Consider the following 13325-nt stretch of genomic DNA (forward strand, 5'->3'; position numbering starts at 1 on the left):
TTTTAGAGTGTAAGATGAACTTAAGATCAACTAGGTGTACTCAACTGTGCTATTTTGGGACACCATGAATATGAACTAAAATGTGCTTTTAAATACATTCTCTGTATTTAAAAAATGTATTTAGTCACCACTTGTAGCACACTTGAACCCACACTCTAAAAAATGCTGGGTTGTTTTAACCCAACTTTGGGTCAAATTTGGACAAACCCAACTGTTGTGTAAAATTTTTCAATTACATTTTTAACCCAAAAGTTGGGTTAGTCCATATTTGACCCAAAGTTGGGTTAAAACAACCCAGCATATTTTAGAGTGCATCTTTCATACACTATACACTCAAGTGTACTACAAGTGGTGACTAAATACATTTTTTAAATACAGAGATAGTATGTTAAAAGCACATTTTAGTTCATATTCATGGTGTCCCAAAATAGCACAGTTGAGTACACCTAGTTGATCTTAAGAAGTACTAAATTATCCTTTTTAGTATAGCCTATTAAGTACAAAATTAGTGCACAAAAATAGAGCACTTTAAGTGCATTATGGAAGACTACTTTTTTTTAAAACCTGGGCAGTGCATGATAACCGGTTTGTAGGTGATATAAGGTGGTCATAAGATGGTAAAAATCTGGCTGACCATCTATCATGATCATCTTGACCATCTTAAGTATGACCAGTACATGGTTTGTTGCTGGTTCTAGCAGACTGAACCAGCTTTATACCAGCTAGTAACCAGTTTAGACCAGTCAGAAACCATACATATGTTGAACCATGTAGCTATGTTTAATTTTTTTTTTTTCCAGCAGGGGGAAATTAGTAGATTTAGTACTAAATTAAATTTTAAAACATAAATGGTATTTCTTAAGCAATTTTGATTAAAAAAAAATAAAATAAAAAAGTACTCATTGACCATACCTTTCTTGCCTCTTCTTCAAAATATTGTCATTATTACGTTGACAAATCGAGCAATATTTCTGTAGGACTCGCGCGCGCTCCTGGAGAAGTCCATTTGAATGGGATGTCAGGGGTGAGTGATGTTGTAGCGCGCATCTCATTTGATCACAGCTCTCGCGCTCAGGTGGGGGACTCTTGGTTAAACCTCAAGCTTTTCCTCCCACCAGCAGGGAAATCAGCCACAGCAGCATGCCGCGGTCCCCCGCGCAGCCTCTTTTGACCGCACGTCGAGCATAATCCAAACAAATATTCTTACTACTTTTTACACTTGAGAGTCCAGCAGGGGGAAATTAGTAGATTTAGTACTAAATTAAATTTTAAAACATAAATGGTATTTCTTAAGCAATTTTGATAAAAAAAAAATAAAATAAAAAAGTACTCATTGACCATACCTTTCTTGCCTCTTCTTCAAAATATTGTCATTATTACGTTGACAAATCGAGCAATATTTCTGTAGGACTCGCGCGCGCTCCTGGAGAAGTCCATTTGAATGGGATGTCAGGGGTGAGTGATGTTGTAGCGCGCATCTCATTTGATCACAGCTCTCGCGCTCAGGTGGGGGACTCTTGGTTAAACCTCAAGCTTTTCCTCCCACCAGCAGGGAAATCAGCCACAGCAGCATGCCGCGGTCCCCCGCGCAGCCTCTTTTGACCGCACGTCGAGCATAATCCAAACAAATATTCTTACTACTTTTTACACTTGAGAGAAACTCACAAAAGGCATTTCTTAGGCAGTTTAGAAGTACTTCTGCAGTTTGCCAAGTCACCGGGACCAGCGAAGATGCCCCACCAAGAGCAGGTGCTGGCTCACGGGAACCTCTGCGCCCCGGGTCCTCCAAACAACGCCGGGTACAACAGCAACCCGGTGCCCGTCATCATTCAGACAGAGTCCCGCGATAAATGGGGCAAAAAAATGGATTTTCTTTTATCAGTCATCGGTTTTGCGGTAGATCTCGGAAATGTTTGGAGATTTCCCTATATCTGTTATCAAAACGGCGGTGGTAAGAGTTATTAACTTTTATGAACTCTTTGTATTTACTCCTATTTGCTTTTTTAATTTTACATTACATTGTGCAAAAATATCCATTCACAAAAACAGTTTTAAACTGTGTCTTGCTACTTTGATCATGATATGTGAAAAATAAGTGAAATTTGATGAGCGAAATAATACATTTAAAAGCGCAAGGGCGGATGAGCTGTCCATGGTGCTGAAATTATTATTTTGTTGTTGTTGTTGTTGTTTTTAACGTTTGACAAACCTCTTAACTACAGAATAAGCAACAGAACTGAAAGACTAAACCTTTCAGCCCAACAAAACTAAAACGTTAGGTTTAATTGGTGTCAAGTTTTAAAGCAAAATCAATGATGCAAACGCCACAACCCAATTAACCCCTTCATTCACTTCATCCAAAAAATAAGAAAATGTTGAATCGAGTCTGAAAACACATTAGCATAGAGCAGAGATAATACGCAATAGTAGAAAATAAAAAAATGAAATTCCCATCCGTCATCATCATGACATTTATTTTAGAGGGTATCATTTTAAATAAGTATTTACCAAAGGGAAAAACACCCAATGTTTTTTTTTAATAAGCTACCTGAAGGTTTTGGACTGTTAATTTTGTAGTTTTTAAATAACAAACATATTGGTGCAACAAACTTGCCAGTTGGGTTTTCATACAGTGTTTTCTAGGCTGACCTGATTTAATAATGTAACTTTTTTCTTTTTTTGGTTTGCATTCTCAATATATGAAACAAAGCTTATTATAATTATGTTTATTTAAACTTCTGCTCCAGCGCACCTGTGAAGCAGACATGGCCAGCTGCAGTCATCAATCATGTATTCATGATTTAAACTGGGCAGCTACCGAGATCAACAAGTGTCAGACTACAAATCTCATCTCATTTTTTTTTTAAGTAACCTATTGAAATTACTGAATTGAAATGTAACATGATTTATTAACATACATAAATACATACAGATATATTTACTTAATGGAAGATTTGGTAACACTTTAGATTAGAGTTTTCCCTCAGTAAACTCCTAATTTGCAGTTTATTGATCGTAAGTTAAGGTAGTAGATGTAGTAGTTATGGTTAGGTATTGGGTAGGGTAAAGGGATGTATAATATGCTTAAGCAGAATAAGGCATTCATATGTGCTTTATAAGTACTAATTAAAAAACAACCTGCTAGTAACATGCATGCTAATAAGCAACTACTTGACAGTGAATAGTTTTCCCAAATCTGAAGTGTTACAGAAGATTTACGCACTTACAAGCTCATTGTAAGTCTTCAAATTCTCCCTGGTTGATCTCACTTATTTTTGTGAGAAGAAAATCGCTTTGATCTGTTATAATTGTGTTCTTCAGGTGCATTTCTTATTCCATATGTCCTGATGGCTATATTCGGTGGGGTGCCACTTTTCTACATGGAGTTAGCTCTGGGACAGTTCCACAGGACAGGTGCCATATCCATATGGAAACATATTTGCCCTATGTTTAAAGGTGAGATCAATTCTGTCTCATGTACTGTACAATATTGTAATGTTTGAGCATTAAAGGTCTATAAATGTTCACTTTTCTATACTTCTAACTTTAGGAAAGGTTCAAAGTCTGTAAAAAGGAAAGAAAAAGAAACTAATACACATTCACAGAGCTAGACGGACAGAGAAAACCGACACTGTGTCATACTGAGAGATTTCATTAACAAAACCCTGACATCATTTTCTCTTCCCTGTCAGGTATTGGTTTCGCCATCTGCATCATTGCACTGTATGTGTCCTTCTACTATAACACCATCATCGCCTGGGCTCTGTTCTACTTCTACTCCTCCTTCAGTAGCACTCTGCCCTGGACCAGCTGTGATAATGAATGGAACACAGAAAACTGCACTAACTACTTCGGAAAAGACAACGTGACCTGGACTAACTATTCACGCTCACCTGCCGAGGAGTTTTACACGTAAGTGCATGTAAGTGGCTGCACTGAAAGGGGGCAAATATGGCAAAGATAGAGAGAGGGAAAGAAATTGAGGGCTAGATTTAGCAAAAATAAATAACAACGGGGAAAAACAGCATTGTGGATGAAAGGTGGAACAGCATATATGTGACCCTGGAGCACAAAACCAGTCTTAAGTCGCTGGGGTATATTTGTAGCGATAGCCAAAAATACATTGTATGGGTCAAAATTATTGATTTTTATTTTATGCCAAAAATCATTAGGACATTAAGACAAAGATTATGTTCCATGAATATATTTAGTAAATTTCCTACCGTAAATATATCAAAACTTAATTTTTGATTAGTAATATGCATTGCTAAGAACATTTTCAAAATATATATTGTATTTGTGTGTTTGTATATACATAACAAATATACACAGTAAACATATATTATGTAAACAAAAACTTTTATTTTGGATGCAATTAATCGCGATTAATTGTTTGACGGCACTAATATATATATATATATATGCAAAGCAAACTGCATTCAAGGAACTTAAGCTACAGGATCATAATGAAGAATACATTTAATCTCTCAGTTAAAATGCCAAAAGAACTGCAAAAACACTTTTCAATTTGTGGAGAACTGATTGCTTTCATATTTTTTATTGCACCAACATTTCTTTCTTATATTTCAGAAATGTTGTATACTGAAGTATTATATGCATAAGCTTAGTAGTTCAGGTCCGTTTCAGACTGTATTTGTAAATCCTTCTGAAAACAGGAGGAATGTCCTGGCAGTCCATGAATCATCTGGGCTTGGGGATGTGGGATACATTCGCTGGCAGCTCATGCTTTGCCTCTTCCTCATCTTCACCATCGTCTACTTCAGCCTTTGGAAAGGAGTCAAGACTTCAGGAAAGGTTACAGAGTCCTAAAATATGAAATGAAACGTGCTACTGTTTTGAGGAAAAACTGCTCATTCTACATCCTCTCATCCTCCGTGTCTCTCTCAGGTAGTATGGGTGACTGCCACCCTGCCGTACGTGGTGCTGTTGATCCTTATGATCCGTGGTGCAACTTTGCCAGGAGCGTGGAAAGGAGTGGTGTTCTACCTCAATCCCAAATGGGAGAAACTGCAGGAGACCAGCGTGAGTGCTTTTCTCTTACCACCGCTCAGACTTTTCTATTTGTGTCTAGCATTGATTTATTGTTAAATTAGATTGTGTTGTTTCTTGACATTCTTTACTTATCTTGTTACCCTTTTAAATGTATTTATGTGCTGTTTTGATGGCAAAATGCTTGTATGTGGGAAAGTGTTTTTATTTCATGCAGTAATAAAAAGACCTGAGGCATTTGGGCAGGAAACTCATGAATCACTAGTAGCTGAACTGACCTGGGGGAAATATGGACTTCATAAAGGGCATATTTCTTCATAAATTTTGAGATAAGTTAATAATAAAGAAATACATGATAAATAGGTATATAAATGGTCAATGGAGGCAATACGTAAAGTGCATATATTTCATATTTCGAGTCATGAGATCTTTGCTGTATAAGCCCAGTGCTGTTTGCTAGGTGATGCAGCGCTGCGGAGAGCCGTGATGAGAAGCAAAAATAAAGCACTAGGGGCTAATGAGATGCGTAATTTTTTCCATCATGAAAGGCCCTCATACACATTTCTCTTCACACAAATCTTCAGATGTGATCAAGCACCGCTTAATCCCAGGATTCTGTGATGTCATTGTCTTCAGCATTTCCTACCCATTTCAGTTCCTGAAATGAAATAAAGTGAATTTTAAAAATGATCTTTATGATCCAAACCAATGTTTTGATCTGTTTTCATGTGTTTGTCTCTAGCCACACTTTTGTTTATGGCATGGAATGTTTTGTAGGTATGGGTAGATGCAGCTGCGCAGATCTTCTTCTCTCTCGGTCCTGGTTTTGGTGTTCTTCTCGCCCTGTCCAGCTACAATCCCTTCAACAATAACTGCTACAGGTACAGACAAAACCTTCATTTTCTATCACATTGATCAAGGGGAATTTTCAGCATCCTCTGTTTATCAGCATTTGCATTGAGTTCTTCATGGCTGTTTGATATTTTCAATAAAGGATATTAAAATAATATCTAGTTTAAGTTAATATCTGAATCATAAATTCAATCTTTGTACATATACTTCTGTTCAAAATTCTGGGGTTAGTACGATTTTTTTCTCTTATGCTTATGGAAGCTGCATTTATTTGATCAAAAATACAGTAAAACAGTAATATTGTGAAATACTATTGCAATTTAAAATGTTTTCTACTTGAATATATTTCAAATGTAATTTTTTTTTTCAGCATCATTACTCCAGTCTTCAGTGTCTCATGATACTTCAGAAATCATTCTAATATGCTGATTTGCTGCTCATTTAACAGATGTGCTGCTTAATAGTTTTGAGGAAACCATGCCACTTTTTTTTTCAAAGTTCTTTGATGAACAGAAAGTTCAAAAGAACTTGTGAAATTGAACTCTATAACATTATACATGTTTTTACTGCCATGTTTGATCAATGTAATTCTTCCTTGCTGTATAAAAGTATTAATTTCTTAAAAAAAAATATATATACATATCTTCCTGACCCCAAAGTTTTGAACGGTAGTCTATGAACAGAACAGCAAACTGATACTGTGCTGTAACAAAACAGACCTGCCAATTCTGGCCAATGTGATTCCCGCTCACTCTTAATTCTGATTCTATCTATAGCTTAGCCATTTATTTACATTCGGCTCTGTGTCCACTAACCATGGAGAAATGCCATCAAAACGAACTGGGTTCTGATGAATCATAAGATGAAGCAAAACAAATGCCCTGCCCCATGAGTAAATGATATAAAAACAAGATTAGAACGGCAAATTATGGCCAGTTTGAAGAGATGAATGGGCAGCATATTTGAGTGAGAGGAAATTGAATTGTGTGCTATACTGTAAGACTGTCTGTCAGGAGGCACATCTAAACAGATCACGTCATAGCTAAAGATGAGAATATCACATAGACGTGGACATGGGATCTGGTGACCGCCCACGGCGAGTTCTGTCAGTCATCACAGTCAAGCATCAATCACATTTTTTCAATTTCGTTTGTAAATGACTTTCTCTTTGTGATTTGTACAGAGATGCTATTGTAACCAGTCTGGTGAACTGCCTGACAAGTTTTGTGTCAGGATTTGTTATTTTCACTGTCCTGGGATATATGGCTGAACAGAGAAATGTAAATGTTGAGGATGTAGCCAGGGACAAAGGTGAGCTTTCCTTTTTGCCTTTCATAATAGTTCAAATATTTTGAGGTTTACTGTAGATGTGCTGCATCAAACCAAAAATAACATACAAGACTTTCAGCCCTGTAAGTAAAGCATTTTGTCTTTTACCTCAAATTTGTCTTTCGACTTTCTGCACCTCCTCTAGGACCCAGTCTGCTCTTCATCACATATCCAGAAGCCATTGCCAATATGGTTGGGTCGACTTTCTTTGCCATCATCTTCTTTGTGATGATGATTACTCTTGGACTGGACAGCACGGTATGAATACACTTACACCTGTAAATGTGCAGAAACAAAAATATTTCTAAATATGCATGTGAAGCCAGCAAAGGTATATAATTTATAGACATACAGATATGAAACATGAATGACATACATAACTAGATTTGTATGTCCAGATGAAAGGAAGGAAAGGAAACAACAAAATATTTTTAGGTAAAACTTTTTTTTTTATTTTTTTACTGTTTTTAAGTTTGGCTCCGTTTAAATTAAATGGCATCAGAGTCGTCTTAAACTCTGTTGTCATGACAGTCAGCAGCACTCATCTCGTTTCTTTTGGCTGTGGCTGTGCATGAGAATTCAGAAAGAACACCAATTACAATTCAATATGAAATTTACTACAATGATATCACTGCTTATGTAAGCCAATGTGAGACTTTTATCTTAGCTTTCAAAAGCCAATAGTATGTCAAAATCTGAAATGATATACAAGAAGCCTGAATGGAGATTGTATATTCAACAGCTGAATTATAAAAAATACAGTTCTGCCCTGCAATTGCAAAATATATGATTGAGTGTTCATAGTTTTTTTGTGTGTGCTTTCTTGCCTCAGTTTGGTGGGCTAGAGGCCATAATCACAGCTGTAATGGATGAGTACCCAGACACCCTGTCCCACCGGAGAGAGCTGTTGGTTCTTGGACTGGTGGTTGTTTGCTTTATGGGCTCTCTCAGCACCCTTACTAATGTGAGTTTCAGTGAACTTCTGGATCTCAGTTTGTTGAATTTACCAGTACAATAAGAATATTTCAGCTGGGCAACACAATATTATAATACCAGAGTATGTGAAATAGAATATAGGTTAATAAAGAAGAAAAAATATGTTTTACTGATGTTGTTTTTTTATTTTTTTGCAAGGGTGGTGCCTATGTGGTAAAGTTACTAGAAGAATTTGGAGTTGGTTCTTCAATTATAGCTATAGTCTTTCTGGAGGCCACAGCAGTATCCTGGTTTTATGGTAAGGTTTTTATAAAAAAATAATATATATATATATATATATCAAATAAATATATTATAATATTTATATTATTATATATATATGTCCACTGCTGTTTGAAACATTCTATGTATGAAGGAATTGTGAAAAAATGTTTCAACAGAATCATGTTTTCCACAAAAATATTAAAAGATTAAGTTATATTAACCTTTTGAACTTTGATCATAACAAATGTTATGGTGACACTAACGGCAGTATCATCTTTGTCATCACAGGAATGAATTACAGTTTAGCATTTTTAAACAGTTTCAAACATTTATTTCAAATTGTAATAGTATTATTATAACATTTCTATGATTTTTGTCTAAACATCATGTCTAAGTCTACATAAACAAAAATGTCAGTATTTAAAATAACCCCATTTATTTCATTTTCTCCAGGTATTAACAGATTCAGCAATGATATCAAATCAATGTTGGGCTATACTCCAGGACTCTTCTGGAGAGTGTGTTGGGTTGCCATCAGCCCAGCTTTTCTCGCTGTAAGTTTAAACAAAGATGTTCTGACAGCATGTGCAAAGTTTGTGAAATGTTAAAGTCATCTTTCACGCTCTCAAAACTCTTTAAGCACCCACCACCACCCTTTATTACCTTCATAATCTCATCCCCTCACCTGTCCACACAGTCACAATTCCCAGTCTGCAAATGTCAAACCGCATGCACCCTTATAGCCTAATATTCCTCTGATACTTCTGCATGCATTACAGCTAATCTCAACAGGCCGGAGCTGCCACACACGGCTGACATTTCCACAATCATTTTTTTCCCATAATTTTCCTGTTATTCTTTTTTTCGTTTAAAAACAAACAAACATGATAAACGGCTGCCCGTCTCATCTCCTGAGACAGAGGTTATTTGAAATGCTGGAGAGAAGACATTTGTCACTGTTCCTTCAAGACTCTACAATTTTCCGCTCTCCATCGACCACATAGGGGTGTGTAGGGTCTACGGGATAATATGGACCTTTTGAATCTAAAATAATCTGATCAGAGTCTCTCTCTAAAGATGTTTTCAGATTTATCAATCCACCTGAACTCACAGAGACTGCAGTGACCTACAGAGGACCCTAATCTGAGTATCCTAATTGTTAAAACACTCTTAAAATGAGATATGACATTTTAAAGAAAAACTTTCATGTTTGATAAATGGAGCTTTTTAAAGCAACTGCATTTTGTTTTTTACATGACATGTCAAGAAATAACACTGTTTTATACAGTTTTATGTGCTAATTTAACTCACTGAATATGTTTCCCATTCATTTCTTCAGTACATCATTATCAGCTCACTGTTGAACCCTCAGCCTCTCTCACTATTCGACTACAAGTTCCCAGACTGGAGCATCACGGTCGGTTTCATCATCGGAGCTTCCTCCTTCATATGGATCCCCATCTACATGGTGTACAAGTTTGTGTGGACCCCAGGCTCTCTTAAACAGGTGAGACATGCATGTTGCACCATTGGTTGACTAAATGAACAACTACTCCCACTTGAAAAGCATTCTTGTAGATCTCAGGAGAAATTTCGAAGTCTCACCCAAATTAATTTACTCACCCTCAGGCCACCCAAGACGTAGATGAGTTTGTTTCTTCATCAGAATGGTTGAATTGGAGAAATTTAGCTTAATATCATTCGCTCACCGATGGATGCTCTGCAGTGAATGGGTGCCGTCAGAATGAGAGTCCAAACAGCTGATAAAAACATCACAATAATCCACAAGTAATCCACACAACTGAGAGAACAGGGGATGGACTTTTCACCCTATTATGGATTATGGACTAAGCGACAAATACGCAGCTTTTTATTTCTCTAGACATTAATTGATGGACTGGAGTCGTCCATATTTTTTTTATCAGCTGTTTGGCCTCTCATTCCGACGGCACCCATTCACACAGAGGATCCAAGTGATGTAACGCTAAATTTCTCCAAATCTGTTCGAATGAAGAAACAAACTGAGGGTGATTCCCATTCCTTGAAATTCATAAAATGGGTAAAGTTGCTCACATGTTGTTTTCAATTCAATTTCAGCGTCTTGCTGTGTGTCTGCGACCAGAGAGAACACTGCCAGACATCCACACAGACAGTATGGGCCTAAGTCCTGTACCATAGACCACTGAGAGAAAAACAACTGAACGCAACTCACAAAAAAAAGGGTCTCCAAAAATGTCTCCACGGCCAACTAAGCAACTGTTGCATAGTTTTAGGGATTTGTCCTGTTGAAATATAAAGAAAAAACGATCTATTCAAAATTGACGTACACTCTAAAAAAAATGCTGGGTTGTTTTAACCCAACTTCTGGGTTAAAAATTTAATGTAAAAATGTAACCCAGCGGTTGGGTTAGTCCATATTTGAAACAACCCAGCATTTTTTAGAGTGTACGATTAGATTTAATCTGAAAAAAGAAAACATTCAATGTAAGTTATAATTGATAATTAAATAATCTGTGCATTTTACAAATGATTGATGTTCTTTTTTTAATTTAAGGTTTATGTATAAGATGAAGAGTTCAGTGGTATTTTTTACATTGTAAGTCTTATGTTCCCTCCAAGTCACAAAATGTTTTTTGAGATACATGCAAGTAAGATTACCTCATTGTGAGAAATTCAGCCAATGAGAACAGAGAACTTCATACACATTTCTCACTTATTTTTCTGAAATAACTGTTGTCAAGATTGAATCATTTTGGTGTTTTTCTGCCTTAACTCTGACTAAATATTGTAGCTACTTCTTTGTAAAACCTGTATTGATATTGTGCCTCACCAAGAAAAGGACAAAAAGACAAAAATAAGGGTTTCTTCTGAACTAACACTACATGACTGTTTGAAATTTTCATTCTCTAACAAAACTTGAGCCCCAATCCTAGCTATGTGTAACGTGTTCATTTTCTTCCCACATTTTTCCCCCCAAATAAAGAACTGAGGATGTTACTGAACTGGATGTGACCAAATATTAAATTATTATGAAGGTCTTATTATGGATAGTTCAAAATGTGGTTCATATATACTATGTCTGCACTGTAGGTTGTGGCAGAGAGTTTTGCTTGTGTGTATGTTTGGAAAATTAATAAAGCTGTACTGAACATTCCTATCTATCTACCTATCTATCTATCTAGATTTACAATGCTATGTGTGATTCCCACTTTCGTTCTCTTAGTGTGAACAGCCTTGCACTTTAATTAACATGTTGATTTGCATTGAGCTGCAGTATCCAGCATCTGTAAACACACAAGGGGTAGGAGAACAGCATTGTGTCATTATAGATCTATGATTGCAAAATTCTGTTATAATAACAAACGTACCAATTTAACATGAATGCAATTCTAAACGTAAGCCATTTCTATGGTCATAAATTACCATTTTAATTTTGCTTAAATGACTGGGACATGTGAAATACAGATTTTATTTTAAACTATCTATACTTGTTGGTTAGTTTTAAACCTATGCAAAAATACTTGGTTACTACAGAAAACAAACTATCAAGAAGAAAAAATCTAAAATGAATGGACTTACTGTGATGACACATTTCCACAGTTATTGTAAATCTAGCAAAGTTGTAAATATTTTCATTTTCTTCTATAACACTATGCTTTGTGTTTTCTTACCTTGGCATTAAATTACTACTATAACTACATACAACAACTAGTTAACGCCGTTTCAAAAGCTGGCAAATCTTTCACTCATCTGACCAAAGTACCCAAATCAATCACTCAGAGATTTTGTTTTTTTCAGGACGCAAAATAGTGAAGTCTTCCAATATTTGGCCTACTCTGAAAACATTTTGGAAGTAATATGAGAGACATTAACATAGCACCAGCATGTTGCTTTAGTTTTTAGACAATGGTCAAATATCCGGTCATTATAGGCCTATAAAAATACTGGCCAAACAGAATCCCGCTTTGCTTAGGCCGGGAGAGACCTGCATTGCGTGCAAAAAAAAATAATCTCTAGAGCATCATCATTGAATTTATGGTAAATATTTAAAAAGTCTGTCCCAATAACATCAATTAGGCACAACTTGCGTAATCGGATTGGAAACTGCGAAGGGCATGCACTGGGACGATCATGTTGGTTTAAAGGGTTAGTTCACCCAAAAATGAAAATTCTGTCATTAATTACTCACACGAGGGTGAGTTCCAAACCCATAAGACCTTCGTTCATATTCGGAATACAATTTAAGATATTTTTGATGAAATCTGAGGGCTCTCTGACCCTCCCATAGACAGCAAGGTAACTACCACGTTCAAGGTCCAGAAAAGTACCAAGACGATCGACAAAGTAGTCCGTGTGACATCAGTGGTTCAACTGTAAAGTTACGAAGCTACGAGAATACTTTTTGCGCAAAGAAAACAAAAAGAATGACTTTATTCCACATTTTCGTCTCTACTGCGTCACTTGTGGACACGAGCTTGTGGCGGCGCTGACCCAGATCCTTACGCCGGATCTGGGTCAGCGCCGGCGCCGTCACACGCTCGCGTCATGGTACTGTCGTGAACGTGCGTCCAAAGTGACGCAGTCAAGACGAACATGTGGAATAAAGTCGTTATTTTTGTTTTCTTTGCACAAAAAAGTATTCTCGTAGCTTCGTAACTTTACAGTTGAGCCACTGATGTCACACGGACTACTTTGTCGATCATCTTGGTACTTTTCTGGACCTTGAACGTGGTAGTTACCTTGCTGTCTATGGGAGGGTCAGAGAGCCCTCAGATTTCATCAAAAATATCTTAAATTGTGTTCCGAAGATAAACGAAGGTCTTACGGGTTTGGAACAACACGAGGGTGAGTAATTAATGACAGAATTTTCATTTTTGGGTGAACTATCCCTTTAACCCGACGGCGTTAGGACCTTCCAGAAGCGTCGAGCTGTA

The 13325-nt window shown here is 36.6% G+C and overlaps 1 protein-coding gene across 1 annotated transcript; it reads left to right on the top strand.

The window, feature by feature from the left end:
• Positions 1 to 1731: 1731 nt before the first annotated feature.
• On the top strand, positions 1732 to 10633 carry LOC107597334 (sodium-dependent serotonin transporter-like). The gene is made up of 13 exons (XM_016288347.1): positions 1732 to 1951; positions 3322 to 3456; positions 3693 to 3912; positions 4677 to 4815; positions 4909 to 5043; positions 5788 to 5891; positions 7046 to 7173; positions 7337 to 7449; positions 8024 to 8155; positions 8326 to 8425; positions 8845 to 8945; positions 9731 to 9898; positions 10489 to 10633. Exons 1-13 carry the CDS (start codon positions 1732 to 1734, stop codon positions 10567 to 10569), a joined length of 1776 nt encoding a protein of 591 aa, XP_016143833.1. The 3' UTR covers positions 10570 to 10633.
• The last annotated feature ends 2692 nt before the right edge of the window (positions 10634 to 13325 follow it).

Source organism: Sinocyclocheilus grahami, unplaced genomic scaffold (assembly GCF_001515645.1).
Source record: "Sinocyclocheilus grahami isolate Dianchi unplaced genomic scaffold, SAMN03320097.WGS_v1.1 scaffold230.1, whole genome shotgun sequence".
NCBI classification, from domain to species: Eukaryota; Metazoa; Chordata; class Actinopteri; order Cypriniformes; family Cyprinidae; genus Sinocyclocheilus; species Sinocyclocheilus grahami.